Source organism: Saccostrea echinata, unplaced genomic scaffold (assembly GCF_033153115.1).
Source record: "Saccostrea echinata isolate AGI-Se365-2 ecotype Australia unplaced genomic scaffold, CSIRO_AGI_Sech_v1 ptg000025l, whole genome shotgun sequence".
NCBI classification, from domain to species: domain Eukaryota; kingdom Metazoa; phylum Mollusca; class Bivalvia; order Ostreida; family Ostreidae; genus Saccostrea; species Saccostrea echinata.
This window is the reverse complement of record NW_026889774.1, coordinates 27106671-27126618: the sequence shown is the minus strand read 5'-3', so window position 1 is coordinate 27126618 and position 19948 is coordinate 27106671. Positions and strand designations below refer to the sequence as shown.

At 33.2% G+C, this 19948-nt stretch overlaps 1 protein-coding gene across 1 annotated transcript; it reads right to left on the bottom strand.

The window, feature by feature from the left end:
- Positions 1–1014: 1014 nt before the first annotated feature.
- On the bottom strand, positions 1015–19698 carry LOC133193022 (uncharacterized). The gene is made up of 9 exons (XM_061329022.1): positions 19588–19698; positions 19068–19173; positions 17633–17720; positions 16778–16841; positions 14040–14164; positions 13610–13780; positions 13171–13358; positions 7249–7358; positions 1015–2020 (listed from the first exon to the last, which is right to left on the bottom strand). The coding sequence occupies exons 1-9, from the start codon at positions 19653–19655 to the stop codon at positions 1042–1044; spliced, it is 1899 nt and encodes a 632-aa protein (XP_061185006.1). The 5' UTR covers positions 19656–19698; the 3' UTR covers positions 1015–1041.
- Positions 19699–19948: the final 250 nt, after the last annotated feature.

The following is a 19948-nucleotide window of genomic DNA, read 5'->3' as shown; positions in this document are numbered from 1 at the left end:
TGTTAAGTTATCTGTTTAAAAACCATGTAAAATTCATTTCGTGCAGTAGAAGACCTATGTAGGCCCGTAGTACGCTTCTTTGGAGAACACTTTAAGTCTTTTGCTGTAGTTTTAATATAAAAAAAATTCATCTAAAGGCTGTTTGCCGCTTCTATGCAGTCAGGTCGAACTCTTGCAATAGAACTGCAACCTCGACTAGACAATATTGGAATTCGCGATAAATCCCAGATATATTTCAAATTGGACACAATGTCATGTTCACCACATTTAGATTTCTCTCTCTCTCTCTCTCTCTCTCTCTCTCTCTCTCTCTCTCTCTCTCTGTGTTTATTCATTTATTCTTCTTTAGCTATGCACGTATTTTGAATTTAAGCCTAAGCATGTATTTTGAATTTAATTTTGTTCCCCCCCCCTGCCTTTTCGGATGTTTGCAAATTTCAATCATAAGGTTCTATGCAATGATGGCGTTTTGGACACAAATACAACTTAAAGAAGTAATTGTTCGTTTGAATGTACGAAGTTCCTGATTGGTCATCTGAGTCTAAAATTAGAATATTTTGGAAAGACAAACAGCAAAATTCTGCATATGGAAATATAAACTTAGGATTTGGAATTTTTTTTTTTTTTTTTTTTTTTTTGCTATCTTAAAAAGTATATGTATATATGTATGAATATGATAGTTTAAAAACATTTATCAGAAAAATGAACAAAATTGCTCAACAAATAATTTCAGTGAACGTTTCCATTTTTATTAACAAGTTAGTAATTATATATTTTACAAAATAATCGCAAAGCACCTTAACATCAAAACAACTATATACATTCAAACATATAACAATTAATGTTATACAAAATTTCCTGCATAAACATTCAACATAATGAAAAAAGAGAAAAGTTCTGCATTTACATTTCAACACAATCAAAAAATGTTCTTGAATAATATTTTATCTGTGGTTTGCATACTCTTATTTTCGTTTGTACTCAGAGATTCTGAAAATGACTTGGCACTGTGTTGGGAGTATTGGAATATAAGCACTTTAATTAGTTCTTCCTGTGTGTCTGACGGTGGCGGAGCATGTTTCCGGACTGGGCAAAACACTTTCCGCACACTGGGCATGCGTAAGGCTTCTCACCGCTGTGGGTACGCTCATGTTTCATACACGTGGAGTAATCTGCGAATGCGCGCACACAAGTCCGGCATTTGTACGGCTTTTCGCCAGTGTGGATCCGGAAGTGAGTACGCAGTGTGGACTTCTGGGTAAAGGCCTTCCCGCAGATGGAACACTTGTGAGGACGGATTCCAGTATGTGTCGCCATATGGTAGTTTAGATTTGTATTTCCTTTGTAGCTTTTCCCACAGACATTACACTGGTATTTAGCTGGTTTGGGCAGAGTCTTGACAAGAAAGGTCACTGGTTTGGTCTTAGCATTCTCACACGGTTTGGTAATATTGTCAAAGTTTTCGAACTTCGAACACTCGCTCTTCACATCGACGTCACTGAGAAGCTTTTGTTGCAGTAGTTCAACCGCGGAGGAGTTCGGAGAGATCGATCCACTGGAGTTCACAGAGGCATTGTCACTGAAACTGCAGTATCCACCGTCAAACTCGTCGTCCATGATGCTGGAAGCCAGGTCACCAATGATGGCGTCATCTGTAGATTCTGGGGTCAGCGAAGTCTGGTAAACGCAGTCAGATAGGTTGCCTGGTGCCTGCTGGAACTTTTTAGCTACATGGTGACTCCTCTTCAGTTTTCTGTTGAGCTGTGGATAACTGTTGAGTATCTTCTGGAAAATGGCGGACCTCAGGGTATTGGTGTGATTGTTGTTGTCTTCTTCCTCCAGGCTGGAGGGCAGATGGTTGAAATCGGGAATGGGAAGATCTTCCTCCAAACCGAGGGAAGGACCCGTATGATAGTAAGGCTGCTGGTTGACACCTGATGATATGGTTGGTACGCGGTAGTAATCATCGTTGGTGATGAGAACACAGGGGTCCTTAAGAGGTTGTTGACACATGACTTGTCTGAAACAAAACAAAATATTTTTTAGAAACATATAATGAAGATATAGATAGGATAAACTTAATGTAACATGGGTAAGACACTAAGATTGTAAAATTTTTATACCGGTAATTCCAAAAGGAACTACCTGTATTATATTTGTATAATCTTGAATATGTTGGTATATTTTGTAAGCAGATCATTTGCATTTAAACAGGATAATTCAAGGACTTAGTGTTTTTAGAGTTTTCATATTAAGTTCCTGTAAAAAAATTCAAATAGGACTAGAGTTAATGTCAGAGTTATCCTCTAGAATCGTTGCAATTTATAAATTCCTGACACTGACCTTCGACCTCTTGGCCTTAATATCAAAAGGGTTTTTTTTTTTAAATCATAGGCGCCTAGGCGATAATAAGATTTTTTCTATATTCCCATGTAAAACTTTCATCGACCATTGTGGCCCCACTCTTCCCCCAGAGGTCATGATTTGAACAAACTTGATTCTACACTACCTGGGTATGCTCCAGATTAATATGACTAATCATAGCTTTACGGTTCTTGAGAATATTTTTGGAGAGTTTTCCTATTTAAAACTTTGATCACCCATTGTGGTCCAACTCTACCACAGGAGCTTATGATTTCAACAATTTGAATCTACACTTCCTGAAGATGTTACCATACTGATATGACTTATCATGGCCTTGCTGTTCTTGTGAAGAAGTTTATAAAGTTTCATTTCTATATATTTACATGTTAAAACTTTGATCGACCATTGTGGTCCAACCCTTCCTCCAGGGTTCATTTTTTGAACAAACTTGAATCTACACTATGTCAGGAAGCTTTCCTATAATATCCATTTTTTTTCTGGCCCAGTAGTTCTTGAGAAGATTTTTAAATGACTCCGCCTAATTTTCACTATATCTAAATTATCTCCCCTTTGAAGAGGGTGGTCCTTCATTTGAAGAAATGCCCGAATATATTTTGTGACAAGTTTGGTTGAAGTTTGCATTGTGGCTCTTGAAAAGAAGATGAAAATGTGAAAAGTTGACAATGACGCCAACGACGACAGACAACGGACAAATTGTGTTCAGAAAAACTCACTTGAGTCTTCAGTTCAGGTGAGCTAAAATAAGACGAATATCCATCCATACGTAAAAAAAATGTGTTATAGTATGAAGAAATGATCATTTTGCCCTCTATAGTATTTGTGTGATTTTTCATAAAAGAGTAATTTCAATATTTGTTTGTTTCTTGCGAATTGTGGAGATTTTTTATACATTAATGTTAAATGAAATATCATTGACCTTTCACCTTTTAGTCTCAAAATAAATAGGATTATCATAAGTAAAAGAAAGTCAGCTAAAATTTCTTTGTAAAGGTCCAAGAATCTGAAGACATTTTAAGCTTTATATATGAAATTCTGGCCTTGAACTTCTTTCTATCCCAATATTGGTCTTCCGATTCATAACCTTAAGTTTATTGCAAAAGCTCAAATAGGACTAAAGTTATCATCTTTATATAGATTTGTGACTTTGATTTCAATCTTATGCCCTCAAAATCATTAGCGTTATCCTTAAGTCATAGGGAGTTTTTAATATAATGCTTCATTCTAAAAACAAACGGACTTATAGAGATATCATCTGGAAACGAATTAAAGTGTTGCAGACAGACAGAGAGAATCCATTGGAGCCAAATTAATATCCCGGGATGTCCTCGTCTTTAACGAACTGGGGGAAATAATTAGCGATGATTTTACGTACTTTGAGTTAGTTTTAGTTGTATAATCTTATGTTGTTATAAAGCATAAGAGATGGACGCAAGGTTGACCTGATACATTTTTTGTCAATAAAGCACTTCAAATTCTCTAAACTTTTTTGAGAAAGACCAAAAGCAATGGTTTATTCTTGCAAAGCAGTAGATATTGTCGAGAAACTAATAAATGTCGCATATACAAACATCAACATATAGCATATTATATGACGGTAACATTTTATTTTTTTATAGAATTGAATTGAATATCAAATTTTATTTGAAACCTGAATTTTATGTTAGAATCGAAGAGAAAGTCAAAGACAAACTTGTTAAATATCTATTATTGTAAAGATATTTAGTCAGCTCTATGCCTTTCACAAAAAAATCACAAGGCCACTTAGTTCTAGCTTTATAAAAAAGTCTAGTATTCAATTGTTTTAGTTAAAATTGAGTGGAAAATAGGGTTAAAGTCGAATCATAGAGGTCAGCGGAAACTTCAAATGCATTTTTTCTTGCATTGTATACGAGTAGAAATGAATAATTGTAGAGATAACAGCCACTTTGTCTGTCCCTTTGGTAGGCGAAACATTTGAAAGGTAAATGTATTATTTTTTTTCGTCTTTTATTCGTGATCATGAATCGATCAGATGTGACGTCAGATCTACCACATCCTCACAACGTCAGGGGTCCTGAGTCAACACGTTGACGTTGGACCACAGGCGCCTGAATTGTGGATCTATACCCCCCCCCCCCCTTTCATTAAAAAAATGTAAGAGCTTATAATATATATAAGATTGTACTTTTTATTACGGTTATAGATTAGCCTTGTGTATTTTTATTACTAGTATACCGTACAAGGCCATTCTCTAAACGTTAGAAAAAGTACAATCTGCTTGCATAGAACGACATAAGGATGTGATTGACGGGGAATTTTTTTTTTATATTTTTGAGAAATTATAAGCTCTTACATTTTTTTTAATTAAAAAGGGGGGCTATCGATAATGTCAACAGAAAGGAATCAGTTGACACCTAGAATGCACATGTTATGCATTTTTTCATCACCAAAATCCTTAATATGATTGATTGAGAGATAAGAAAAACAGTGAAGATTTGTAATTTTCCAAAAAGACGTCGCTGCAGTCATCCCGCAATATGTCGAATGAAATTTGTCAAGGGTCCAACGGCAACGTGTTGACTAAGGACCCCTGACGTTGTGAGGATGGATCTACCATTACCTTTACAGGATCCCCTATTTAAATTTTGCGTGACTTTACCTTTCCTCGTCTAAATACCTTGTATGGGACAAATGTAATAAAACAGATCATAAGTAAAACGAATGATATTTTTAGACAATTAAACGTTTCGTCGTCTTATGGGATGTACGCTATATGTAGGTGATTATTAGATTTTATTCTTTAATATTTACATTTTCCTATGTCTTTCTCTGAGATAAAACTACACATGAGGTAATAGATTTTTAACCCCATAAAGCTATTTGCTCAGCACGTGACAGAACTGCATGCTTTCTCGCTGCGTGTTACTTAGTAATACACCTGGCGGGATATCAAAGATCAGGTAAAAAAGTAAATATAAGGAAAAACTGTCTAGTTTTTTGGTTTTATGATGATGATCAATCAATTTGCTCGCGTGATAATCTTACGCATAAACGCCAATTATCACGCGAGCAAATTGATTGATCACATCATAAAACCAAAAAACTATACAGTTATTCCTTTAATATACAGTAACATGGTGCATTTGTACATGAAAAGAATAAATAAGGAATACATGCACTAATCACATCTTTACTAAAAACTTTTCTGTAAGTTTTTTCCCCTTTTTTTATTTATCTATCTTATTTATTCATTCATTTATTTATTTTTTGAAATTTTTTCCAAAAAAAAAAATTCTGGCAAATAATCCAAACTCAGTTTTAGTTGCCGTTCCTTTATATGATTCAAAAATGTAGGGATTTCCCCATTTTTTAAAGAACATGTAGTTCAAAACTCAAAGTTACAAAGGGTTTGTAAGGGCAACATATGGTTTAGGTCAATGATAATGAAATGACAGACAAATGGAACAGAGTTGAATTAATTGAATGTAGCTCAAAGGTCAGTTTCTAGGTTTTGGGGAGTTTTAGACCTACTACCATAAAAAGCCTTTTATAAAACAGCACAAACTATAGATACTTAAAAAAAAATTACACACAAGCTACATGTAGATATAAAACTATACATTCGGGCATTCAGATAATACATGTATGACATAAAAATATAATCCTTGAAAAACTTATTAATTCAAAGAACAAGTGCAAAATTCAAAATTCATAATATCAGTAGGCTTCGATATTTTAAGATTTTCTTTTGAAAACTATAAGTTTTAAACACTCTTATTGTAAATATCACAGTCCAACTGTCCCATGTCATGTCCTAAATGAAAGAGAGTGTATTTATAGCCGTGGGAACCGGGGGAAGGGCGGGTTACCTTCTTTAATTTTTACGATATAAAGTATACAAAAAAACATAGCTACATGTACTGTGTGCTTGTGTCCCCTAAACACCCGGTAATTCTTTTATTTATTTACTTATTTATTTATTTTAAATAACAGAGGGAAGTACTTGCTTTATATTAAATCTTGAATTTACTTATTGAGAATAAAGGTACACGCTGACAGGATGGTCCCTAACCTCCCCCCCCCCTCCCCAGTTGAATAACTTTTTAAAATTATTTCACAACCGTTTTTTTTTTTCAGCTTCTACTCTCTGACAACTTCATCTATATATTTCTGCCTAAAAAAAATTAAATGTCACGACTCAGTTGCAATTTCTATTCAAAGTTGTGTCTCACATATTTATGTAAAGACGCGAAACAACTGGTTCTGAGTCGCAATATTTATGCTATTTTTAAACCGAAACATATAGATGAAGTTGTCCGAGATCAGATATTAAATGATTTTTTTTAAAGTTATCTTGGAGTGGGTTGGGATGGAGGTTATAGGGACAATCCTGTTCACGAATACGTGTGGACGAGAATTATAATGCAAAACTGCATGAACTTGTGTTTAAATTAAATGTATTATACATACAACAAAAGAATCATACATTGAAAGAGATGGAGTCTAAGTGTCTACATGTTACCCTAAAAACAGAACCTTATGGAAAAACTTATTAAATCAATAAGATATATGGAGATTTTTTGTTTATTTGCGGTGAAGATCAATAATTAAACAACAATCATTTAAATGTCATAACGTAAGAAAATCGACCTGGAGTAAGGCCACAAAAAAACATATATTGATTCTCTGTTCCTTGAAGAAAAAAAATCAGTAAAGACTAAAGTTGTCTTTTAAATGTGTGAGCAAATGTTCCATGCAAAGTAAGGGTTTCAAATAGAAACTTTTGATACGTTTTGAATATTACAGAGAAATTTATGAATGGAGCCAAATTCTTTTTTTATAACCTTATCGATTCCAAAGAATAAATCTACTAAATGTACTTACTTTGGCTGTTGTGTAGTGGAAGGGTGGGTCGGCGGATGTACCCGGGCCTGTATAGTGATGACGGGGGCGGGGTAACAGTCGGGGTAAGGACTGAACAGTAGATCCATGTTCTGGAAGGAAAAGACGAAAAATCAAATAAAGAAAATATAAAATAAACACAATAGTCAAAGATAAAGACGAAATATCAAATAAAGAAAATATAAAATAAACACAAAAGCCAAAGATAAATTTTAAACAGTGTATACAGTCTTGAATTTGAAGGGATCGAGAAGAAACTTCGAGATATCCGGGGATTCGAGATATCAGTGTTCAAGATCAATTGTATATTGTTTTTTGCTGTTGCTTTCCGGTGTTTAGAACTATACTGATGCAGCACGACGCAAGATAATTATTCAATAAAATATCTCTAGTATTTAAATTAAATAAGTTAGAAACAGTTTAGAATTAAAAGTATTTGGGTATAATGTTTACATACACTGGTAATTTCATGAAAAATGCCGAAAATCTTGCTATAGCTGGGGGTTGTGCTCTTGGAAAATTTATATCTACAATTGATGGTAAAAGATTTGAGACTTAATGCTTATGAGATGTACGTCCCACGGAATAAAGAACTAGAACTAAGAAAAACTATTTTACTTTTGTGTAATACTGTTTTGGAATGTGCATTCGGTGTCTGGGGTTTCAATAAATTCCAATCAAAAGATAATATTCAAAAGAGGTTTATTGGGTATTTTCTTGGGGTACACCGCTTTGCTCCCACATTGGCTGTTTATAGAGACACTGGAGGGATACCCAGTCAATATAGACGTTGGATAAACGCATTGGATTAGAATTTTATCCTTTGACTAAGATCGAATTACAAAAAAATATATTTGAAGTTGATTATAATAAGTGTATGAACGGTGTGTTCCCGTTTCGGTTTATTCCCCGAACGTCTACTGGCTAAAACAACTATTTAATTATCACACTCAATTAAGAGACCCTCTATGGGGTTCAGGTAGAGTTTACCTGTGTTACCTTTATTGAACAAAGTAGTCAAAATCAAATAATTTAATATTTACTGATAAAACTGTGTACTAAAGCACATATTTATTGATTAAATATTAGTTATAATTGAAGGCACTAAACAAATATTTTTTTCATGTACATGTACACGTATAATAAATATTTTATTATGAATTATTTTCAAGCATAACTTTTTTTAACCTAACACTTGGCACTTAAAGCATCACTTTCACAAAATTTAAAATTTTAAGTATTGTTTAATCTATATTAAACATGGAGAACTTTTTTCACATCGCATTTGCTGGTCCATAGAACGAAAGGGGGGGGGGTTATTTTTCTCAGCAGAGACTTTTCCTGTAGTATAGCCTATTCCTCTAGATCGAATATGTAAATTTTCATTTAGATGTTGCTCCCTCTTACACTCTGTTGCTGTATGGTCGAGCGCTGGCGAATATTCCAGCACTTGAAAAAAAATCTACAAACAGAGAAAGTCCACTCCTCCACACACACGAACACACAAAGTAGGATTTTCAAGGATTTTTTTTTATTATTATTTAAATTAAATCTAAAGTTAGCACCGTTTTATTTACATCAAATCCAGACACGTTGTATCGTTTTTGAAAGGAGGGGAGAGGGAAATTTATTTGACAACTTACCTTTAAAAATATTGTCCAAAACCAGGGGGGGTAAAATTCAAAATGATTTTTTTTTTCAAATAATCGTATCTTACGCTTCTTGATAGATTTTTGCCAAAATAAATTACATGTACATTATGATTGAGTTTTATGATACAAACTAACAAAGATTTTGAAATTATTTATTGTTATAATATTTAAATTTAATGGTTTGAAACGGTGATTTAAAACTAAATTAAATCAAAAGTATCTAAAGCAAAATTTGTTTAAAATGACATATGATCGATAGATTTTTCCTGTTTAAGAAAGAATGCTACTTACATGTTCACGGAAATTTTATTTAACCGATCTCTGAAATATGGCTTAGGTATGGAAAGATTGATATTAGTATAAATTGATTTTTATGAATTTTGGGGGCTTTTTTAGGAGAAAATGAAAAGATTGTTTTAATTGCAAATAAGATCCTTAAGAGTTTAAAGTTTGCCCTAAATAAATGGATAGTATAAATATCTAATAGAAAATGTCAAGAAAAATCAGATAAGCTTTTTTCTTATTTTTGCTTAAAAATTATTTATGAAAACAAAACACATTATTTTTAGCACTTTTTACACTAATGCATAAAATCTTCAAGATTTTTACATTTCCCCTAAAAAAAAAATCATGTTAAAACAATAAATATCTTTTATCAATATTTCCATGCTGAAACCATGTTTCAGAAGAGATGCCTTAAAGATCCAAACATTATTGTTTCTGTAGAATTCCTCCTTCAATAAATACAGGTAAAGCTTGTTCATAAATGAGTGTAGGTCCTACCTGTACCCCTTAGAGGGCCCCTTAATTGAGTGTGAAAATTAGATGTTGGTTTAGTCCAGTAGACGTTCGGGGAACACCCCCCCCCCCCCCCCCCGTTTCGCACACATTTGATAATTAGGTATAGGGGGTAAAATATGTTTTGATAGCAATTATTATAGACTATAGCAATTATGTAATTATCTTACCTGGACAAATTCCCGTTTTGCACACATTTTTTCAATACCTGAAATTCATATGTGTGCAAAACGGGAACAAACCGTATGAACGATTGTAGCAGTGTGATTTGAAAGATATATTACATCATCTAGAATTGGATTATTACTTTATTACTTTTTATTACATTTTACTTCCAAAATTTATTAACACATTACTTTGATTTAACTATACCGGTATACCGCGACAGAAAATGTGTGCGTTGGGGGGAGGGGGGGGGGGGCTGAGAAGGCAACCAGCGCGAATGGTCTTTGGGGGCGAACCGTCCCCTTTATACTATATGCCGGGTACTTGATATGCCTAACATTTCCGTTCAATTTTGGCGCCCTTTAGATGTGGAATTTTTACACTGGTAGATATCACGGCGAACCTGTTGAAGATCAAATTTTTACCGTTTACTCTGGAAATAATGTAGAAGACTAAATTCATTTTTTTTTTATTGCACCGTCCTTTGTGCTCTGAACTGCTGAATATCGGTCAAAACTTTTTGAAAACACTGGTTGTAACCAAACCAAGATATAAATGTTCTGCGTATATTTATTTCAAATTGTCCTCGGCAGGTTGCACAAGTCCTCGACAAGTATTTGTATCTCTTGTTTATGCATATATAGACCTTCACTTATTTTCAGAAAATAAGAATGCTAAATATTAATTGCACAATACATTTCAATGTCGTGCATTTTCTCATCTACATGTAAGCAAACAGGCCAGTATATATTTCAATATTTAAATATGTAAATTTTCACGTGCTTTTATATATATATCTTACATGTAATAAAAACAGTGCTCTTTTTCTTTATGAATTGTATTTATTTATTTTTTAATTTTTCATATAGGCTCGATTGGCTGGGTGTTTGACTTTTTTTTTTAGATAAACATAAAAAGTGTATGTAAACATGTCACTATAAATAAATAAATTTAGTACTTTACTTACTTACTATATAAATAATTTTTTTAGTTTAAAAATGAATTTACTAAGCAAATAATTTAATTACAGTAATAGGGATTTACCAGGTAAAACAAATTATAATATTGACATTTTATAAGGAAAAATAACGTATGTAAAATTTAAATAATTTTTATAGATTAAGAGAGGGATTAAATTAAAATGAATATTATTGTTTTCGAAATTATAGTACTAAAGATATCAAGTATTGAGTTTGACAAAATGACATTTCATTGAAGACAGACAACGGGGTATGCATTAAGTAAATGGTCAAATTCAACTCTTTGAAGAATTGTCAAAATGTGGAATTATTTACAAAAAAACAAACAAAAAAACAAACAAACAAACAAACAAACAAAAAAAAAACAAAAAAAAAACGAATTATTTGTTATCACATATGTTGGGCAAAAAACGCATAACCAGCGGATAATTAAAGTACGTCAGTGAATGAAAAGAATTAGATGTTTTTAGTTTAGTGAAGGACTAGGACAGGTGCAAAAAGAGAAAAAATAATTTAACATGTACATGTACTAATTACTAGATAAAAATTGCTTTACAAGCTCCATACTAAAGATCATGCATAATTGAATGAATATGCAATGCGATGTCTATCTTTCAGTAAATGACTTATATTAATAAATTATTATCATAAAAAAAAAATAAGAAAAAAAATCATGGGTTTTTAAAAACAAAATAGCAGCATACAAAATATGAAACTAATAAATGATGGGGAAACATGTAACAAAAATGCATGACTACTTACTTTCCGAAAGGCTTCAAGACAATCTTCTCTTCGACTTTAGGACTTCACCAAAATAAAATAGAACTTCTGTAAAATTTCTCTCCCTTTACTCTAAAAAAATTAAACTCAAAATTTGATTGGTTGAAGTATACAAAATACCACAATCCTATTGGATGAGTGCATGGCAAGTAACTTTTGATGATAATTAAAACTATCAATTTGTTAATTGTTTAATATTTCTTTGAAGAAGGGTTTGAGTGAAGTTTAATGGTGTGGCTTTGGTGGAGTAGTAATTTGATGCTCAAATCCTGAACGGGTGTTGTTTTAACAATAACACGCTTATCTTTGATGATCATGTTTTTAATGACAGATAAAAGAATTATTTGTGACTCTAAATTGTTTTTATAACAATTAATTGTAGAAGGCAGAATTGTTTGCAATCAGAAAAAAATGCAGAAATATCTTAATCTTAGATGATTTATATAGTTTCTACAGATTAGAAAAAAAAATCACATTTTCTTTTTATCTTTCTGAAAAGCAGAATTAGTATTTTGTTATCAATTGTCAATTACGGATCTTCAATTCATTTAATATGTCACAATTGTTTTTCTCACTTTCATGCTATAGAATAAAAACATTTGCATTCATTTTCAACACTTTTGATTCAAATTTACAGATGTTTTATTCAACATTTATTCTTTAAGTAAAGAAATATAATATACATTGTACATCAAAAATGTATAAAATAATTTAAAGGATATAATTGTCTTAAACTAGAACATCCTATCATTACAAGATCTCTGGACTAAAAATAGATATACATGAACAATAACAATATTTCTTATCGGTAATTCAGGACCTAAGTTGAGTATTTGACAATATAGACAATACATTAGCAAATAAAGGGAAGCAAATTATAGTCAACTCAAATAAAACCATACACAAAAATAGAAAAAAATTACTGTTTTGGTCCTTGTTATTATTTGACACAATGAATATGAAACAATATCTTAACTCTCCCAAACTTCTATAATTCTTCATAAATAAAATAAAGAAAATCAAGTACATCACAGTTAACATATAAAAATATCATGTCTCCATATTTCAACATCTTTTTGATAACAATATTAGTTAGTTTAGTACATTTATTTATTATTAGCAGTCCTTGATTTGGTTTTATAATTCAGAAGAGTAAACACACTGACATTAATTCTACAAAACAGATACTGTCAATGTACATAAATAAGCAGCACACTCATTAAACACTATTTTCCTCTTAACTAATTAGCGCAATCATAAATTAGCCCACTGGAGTCTGAGGGACAACATGATATACAATGTATTAGCTTGTAATTGAAGTAGCAGTCAAGAAGCAGCCTGAAAGGTGATAAAATATGATTTACATTGAAATAAGTATATTTACATAATTATACACTATGCTGGTATTTAACAGTGTACCTGTTTTACATCAGATTCAGATCACTGTCAGCATCAAAGAATGCAGAACAAACAAGTATAACACTTGTAGCTGATCACAACCATAAGTTCTGATGTCTTTGGCATTACACCATTTTTAAGAGAGAGTCTACGTGGTCAGCTTTATTCATTATGTGTACAGGTGATGTAGGAATGAGATCTCGCTCTGACGGCAGTGAAATATACGGCAGGTGGGAAACGGACCGAGACAGAGCTGGGTAATACTGGTGGTAACAAAAGTAGGTCAAGGTCATTCCAAGGATACTGCCCACTGTGACATCTAGAAAGGAAATGTTCTATAAATAATGCTCCATTAATTCTAAACAGCTTTACAAAGAAATGTTTGATAAAAAAATTCATTAAAAATAAAAAACAGATACATTTTCCCTTTTAACTCAACAGTGAGACATTTCTCCATTAAATCAAGGACTATAAATAATTTTAAAATAAATCTGAAAAATCTGAATCTGTAAATAATTTAAATAGTAAAACAAAATCACAGTTCTGTTTTCATCATGACCTTGGACTGACCTTGCCAGTGATGATGAAAGTCGGCCGTCCTTGACACTGCTATCAGTGTTGCCCAGATCAACAGAGAGACAAACAGACAGATCTTTAGGGAATTCCCGTGACCGTTCCGGTTAAAAATGTGCATTTTTCCAGCAAAGTACAGGGCTGTAAATCCCAGGCTGGAAAAAGCAACTGTAAAATAGATGAATATTATTTGACAAATTTACAAAATCAAGACAGAAAAAACATTGTACTTACTCATATTAACATGTATGGAAAAAAGAAATATTTCCATCAACACAGTCAAAAATCAACAGTAATTCATTTAGTTGGAAATGAATTTCAATCTCCATTAGGATGACAAAGTTAACTGAGATTATGTTGTACAGACCTCTGCAATATCTTAGTAGATTCCTGTAGTTATAAGAGTCAATGAGACCTATAAACTTACAAGAGGAATGTCCACTGGGGAAACTCTTGTAACCCTGAATGACGTCTTTAGCTCTCCCTGTACAGTTCATGTCATCTCGAATCTGTCCATCAGGAAAGCATCGCTCCAGGAAATCTGGCCGAGGTCTAAGGAAAGAATGGACATACAACACTACAGACGAATCAATTATCATATCCTTTGTATTTATTTCTAAAACAATCTTATTTGTATCTTGTACTTGCATTTCAGACAAATGTAATTTCAATTTTTCATTTCGTTATCTTGTTTTGTTATTACGAAATTCAATATTAATCTGTTCAATTTAATACTTTGTATGAAATTTCCAATCCTTAGGAATGAATGCATGTAATCAATTGCTTTTCAAAATTTGCTTTAAAATTTTTTGACTAAAAATTTTCTTGAAAACAAGTTGTCTTGAAAAATAAGCTTTACAGATAGTGAATTGATTTGTTTTACTTACTAGAAAGAAACAAGAGGCCCATGGGCCACATCGCTCACCTGAGTAACTTTGGCCATGCTGTTCATTACAAGACTTCCCCCCTTGTAATACCTATTGTGGCCCCGCCCTACCTCCAGGGGCCATGATTTGAAAAATTCAGAATCTACACTACCCCAAGATGCTTCCACATAAGTTTCAGTTTTTCTGTTCCAGTGGTTCTTGAGAACATTTTTAAAGATTTTTCCTATATTTTTCAATGTAAAACTTTGGATTCCCTATTGTGCCCCTCCCCCCCGCCCCCATCCCCGGGGTCATGATTTGAACAATTAAGAGTGTACACTACTTGAGGATGCTTCCACATAAGTTTCAGCTTTTCTGGCTCAGTGGTTCTTGAGAAGAAGATTTTTAAAGATTTTTCCTATATATTTCAATGTAAAACTTGTATTCCCTACTCTGGCCCCGCCCTACCCCCAGGGGTCATGATTTGAACAATTTAGAATCTACATTACCCCAGGATGCTTCCACATAAGTTTCAGCTTTTGTGGCCCAGTGGTTCTTGAGATGAAGATTTTTAAAGATTTTTCCTATATATTTCAATGTAAAACTTGTATTTCCTATTGTGGCCCCGCCCTACCCCCGGGGGTCATGATTTGAACAATTTAGAATCTACATTACCCCAGGATGCTTCCACATAAGTTTCAGCTTTTCTGGCTCAGTGGTTCTTGAGAAGAAGATTTTTCAAGATTTTACCTATATATTTCAATGTAAAACTTGGATTCCCTATTGTGGCCCCGCCCTACCCCCGGGGGTCATGATTTTAACAATTTAGAATCTACATTACCCCAGGATGCTTCCACATAAGTTTCAGCTTTTCTGGCCCAGTGGTTCTTGAGAAGAAGATTTTTCAAGATTTTTCCTATATATTTCAATGTAAAACTTGTATTTCCTACTGTGGCCCTGCCCTACCCCCAGGGGTCATGATTTGAACAATTTAAAATCTACATTACCCCAGGATGCTTCCACATAAGTTTCAGCTTTTCTGGCCCAGTAGTTCTTGAGAAGAAGATTTTTCAAGATTTTTCCTATATATTTCAATGTAAAACTTGTATTTCCTATTGTAGCCCCGCCCTACCCCCGGGGGTCATGATTTGAACAATTTAGAATCTACACTACCCCAGGATGCTTCCACATAAGTTTCAGCTTCTCTGGCCCCTTGGTTCTTAAGAAGAAGATTTTTCAAGATTTTTTCCTATATATTTCAATGTAAAACTTGTATTTCCTATTGTAGCCCCGCCCTACCCCTGGGGGTCATGATTTGAACAACTTAGAATCTACACTACCCCAGGATGCTTCCACATAAGTTTCAGCTTCTCTGGCCCCTTGGTTCTTGAGAAGAAGATTTTTCAAGATTTTTTCCTATATATTTCAATGTAAAACTTGTATTTCCTATTGTGGCCCCGCCCTACCCCCGGGGGTCATGATTTGAACAATTTAGAATCTACACTACCCCAGGATGCTTCCATACAAGTTTCAGCTTTTCTGGCCCAGTAGTTCTTGAGAAGAAGATTTTTCAAGATTTTTCCTATATATTTCAATGTAAAACTTGGATTCCCTATTCTGGCCCCGCCCTACTTCCGGGGGTCATGATTTTAACAATTTAGAATCTACATTACCCCAGGATGCTTCCATATAAGTTTCAGCTTTTCTGGCCCAGTGGTTCTTGAGAAGAAGATTTTTTTATGATCCCACCCTATTTTTGTCTTTTCTTGATTATCTCCCCTTGTAAGGGGACTTGGCCCTTTATTTTAACAATTTAAACTCCCCTTCCCCCAAGGATACTTTGTACCAAGTTTGGTTAAAATTGGCCCAGTGGTTCTTGAGAAGAAGTTGAAAATGTGAAAAGTTTACAGACGGACGGACGGACAGATGGACGGACAGACGGACGGACGACGGACAACAGGTGATCAGAAAAGCTCACTTCAGCTTTCAGCTCAGGTGAGCTAAAAAGAGAAAAATGTCAAATGTATCAGTTAATGAAAAAAAAGGAGTGAAGAAAGAATATTTAAGTATTCCCAAATATTTCCTCTAAATTTTTATTTCTGAAGACAGTCCACCACTGTAAAAATGTGCCGGCCTCCAATGCCTTCACAACTTTTTTTTTTAGATATGTCTTTACATTCATTCTGTGTTCAGCGTTACTGTTTGATTCTGATTATCTTTCTATTAAGCTAGTGGATTTTCTTGAGAGTTTTGTAGTTAGTACTGTATGTAGTACAAACAGCTCAGACAGATTACAAACCTTCCAACTCCCAGCTTGATAAAATTGGTGACACACCCAGTCAGGAATATGGCCAGGGAGGCACCTATTATTGTACAGGTATAAAATGATAGAATATGACCATAAATAAATACAGCTATATCACAAAATGCCTTATACACACACACATACACTGATACATATTAAATAATATTCTAGACTTAATAAATTAAAATCACCGTGTTCTTATATGATTTTTCAGACCTAAACTTAATTAATGAAGAGTTATCTCCCTTGAATTGTGATTGCTTTTTTTTTTTACTGATGGGGATCACTATACAGTTAAAGTATATCATTGACGGACCTAGCAAGATTCTAATTCCCAAAGGACAGGACTATTTCCCGTGGCAAATTATCCTGGTTGAGGGGAACTTAAATCTTGTTACATGTAACTGCCTAAAATAATATACTTTTATTCTGAAAATTCTCAATTCTCAAAAGTAAAATCTAGAGGATTAGGGATAACCAAGAATTAACTTTCAAAACAGGTGCTAGCACATTTGACTATTAAAACACATGGCAAAACAGAATCAGTCCATTCACCGTAATTTCTAGGGAATTATTCACATCTAATGATCTAATTTTACATAGAGAAAAATCAGTAGATGTGTAATAATAGTTGTTGATATCATGGCTCTTTGTGTACTAAATCTTTATCCAAATAATAGAGCTACATGAGGTATTTTCAGATAAAAACTTAATGATGAGTTATCTTCCTTAAACTGTGCTTGGTTCTGACTTTTGGGATCAGATCTGGTAATATCACAGTTCTATGTTTACTTAATCAATATCCTAATTAAACAGCTACATGGGATGTTTTCCTGGTACTCTACCTACACAGGAGAGCTTGCTTTGCATCCACCCTGTCTCTTCTGATGAACAAGAAAATCATCACCATCAACACAGGCACAGTCAACACAGTCACCTGTAAAAGGGGAGACGACACAATCAGTAATCAACATCACCACAGGCACAGTCAACACAGTCACCTGTAAACAGGGAGACAACACAATCAATAATCAACATCATCACAGCCACAGTCAACACAGTCACCTGTAAAGATCACCAAAGGCACAGTCAACACAGTCACCTGTAAAAGGGGAGACAACACAATCAATAATCAACATCACCACAGGCACAGTCAACACAGTCACCTGTAAAAGGGGAGACAACACAATCAATAATCAACATCACCACAGGCACAGTCACCTGTAAAAGGGGAGACAACACAGTCAATAATCAACATCACCACAGGCACAGTCAACAAAGTCACCTGTAAAAGGAGAGACAACACAATCAATAATCAACATCACCACAGGCACAGTCAACACAGTCACCTGTAAAAGGGGAGACAACACAATCAATAATCGACATCACCACAGGCACAGTCAACACAGTCACCTGAAGAAGGAGAGAAAGAAATCATAATAATCATCCTAGTGAACATACACAGATCAGAGTAAAAAATGATATATCTCACCAACTCATTAACAAGAACAAATTAGCATAAACAACTAATGGACCCTCTTAGAAGGGAAATAACTGTAAAATAAATTGTTACTCTGCTTTCTTTCATAATTTTCATCTTAAAAATAATTTGTCTCAAATATTGATACTTAAGTTCTTTTAGAAATTTGTAACATTTTCAGAAAAAATCCATCTTAATGGTCAGAGGATAATTTTTTCAAACAACAAATTTTTCATGAAAATCATGTTAAACTCTGAAAAATATGTAATTAACACTGTTAAAATTGTGTAGGGATCTACGAGAGTGGATCAAAGAGTCTGATTTCAAATAGATTGATTTATACAATCCTAACTTAAAGATATTGTGATTTTTCTACCGTGTACCTGTGTAAATAACACATTTATTTAATGAAATACATACTGAACTCCAATTCCTTACGGAAATTTTTAATCAATATATTTTTTTTGTGAAGATATAATCCATCATTTTCCCATATTAATAATAAATCAATAGTATCATCAAATCTTATTATCTCGAACCTCTTGGTACCATGGAAAAACTTTGAGATATCTGATGATTCGAGATATAGAGGTTAAAATACATAAAGAAAGTGGTGGGGACTTTTAATTCACTTTGACATATACATGGTATTTCAGATCTATATCAAAGTTTGAGCTAACAAAGTTCAACTGTATGTCAAAATAAGAGCTTTTTAATTCAATTATAAAATATCCATAATTCTTAGCAATTTCTTTGGAGGGGAAGGAGTTAGTCCAATTCTTCAAACATTTTTCTAACACAAACCCATAGTATATATCCGGGGTAGAAGCTCGGAGTTCTTGGATATCTGTACAGCCATTGTTCTTCCTTCTGAATCTTTCTGAAGTACGGGACGGCGTCATCTGTTATACTGAGAAGGAAGACAATAAGTTTGTTAGTACTGCATGAGTACCAGTATCATGGCAGTATGCAATTTTCCTAGCAAATTAAATTTGTAGAGTAATCATTGTCGATCTTTATCAAACCCCAAAAACATGATCATCCAATTGAAACTTCTGGCCTTTTTTGCAATGTAAAAAAAAAAAGAACATTAATACAGTAAATAAATTTTGGACTTCACTTTTAAACTATATTTATTTTCAAATGTATTACAAATTACTGGTATATATAAAAAAGCCTTCTATGTTCAGATAAGGGTTCTGCAGGGTACATAGTTATATAATTACTATAACTATAAATAGGTTCATAATTAATTATAATAGGTACACTATAAAATACCTATCATAACTTGTACTTTGTTAATAGTGTAATGTGTAACACTTACTGAAATGTAACAACAAGAATTATACGAATCAGAATCTCTAATGCCAGAGATTGGTGTCCAGTCTCCATTTCTGTACAGGTCTGAAGATGATCTTAAGACCATTTATCATGCACTACTGAAAATTATAAGAAAAAAGAAATGATTTATCATTTCAATGCTTCTTTGATAATTAACATTTTTGCATTAGCAAAATTTAATCACTTAGGATCGAATAAACTTGCTTATCAAGAGAATAAGTATTCTTCTGAACAATGAAAATTATTAACCACAAATAAAACATGCCAAAATATTAAATTGTTTATTAATAAAACATAAATGCACTTCTCATTGTGGCTATTCAAGATGAAGGCAAATTCATTGA

Coding starts and splice junctions, on each gene's coding strand:
- LOC133193022 (XM_061329022.1), bottom strand. CDS start 19,655: ATGGAGACTGGACACCAATCTCTGGCATTAGAGATTCTGATTCGTATA. Junction 14,165..16,777: donor ATCAAGCTGGGAGTTGGAAG/GTTTGTAATCTG, acceptor TTCTTTCCTTAG/ACCTCGGCCAGATTTCCTGG. Junction 13,781..14,039: donor CCCCAGTGGACATTCCTCTT/GTAAGTTTATAG, acceptor TCTATTTTACAG/TTGCTTTTTCCAGCCTGGGA.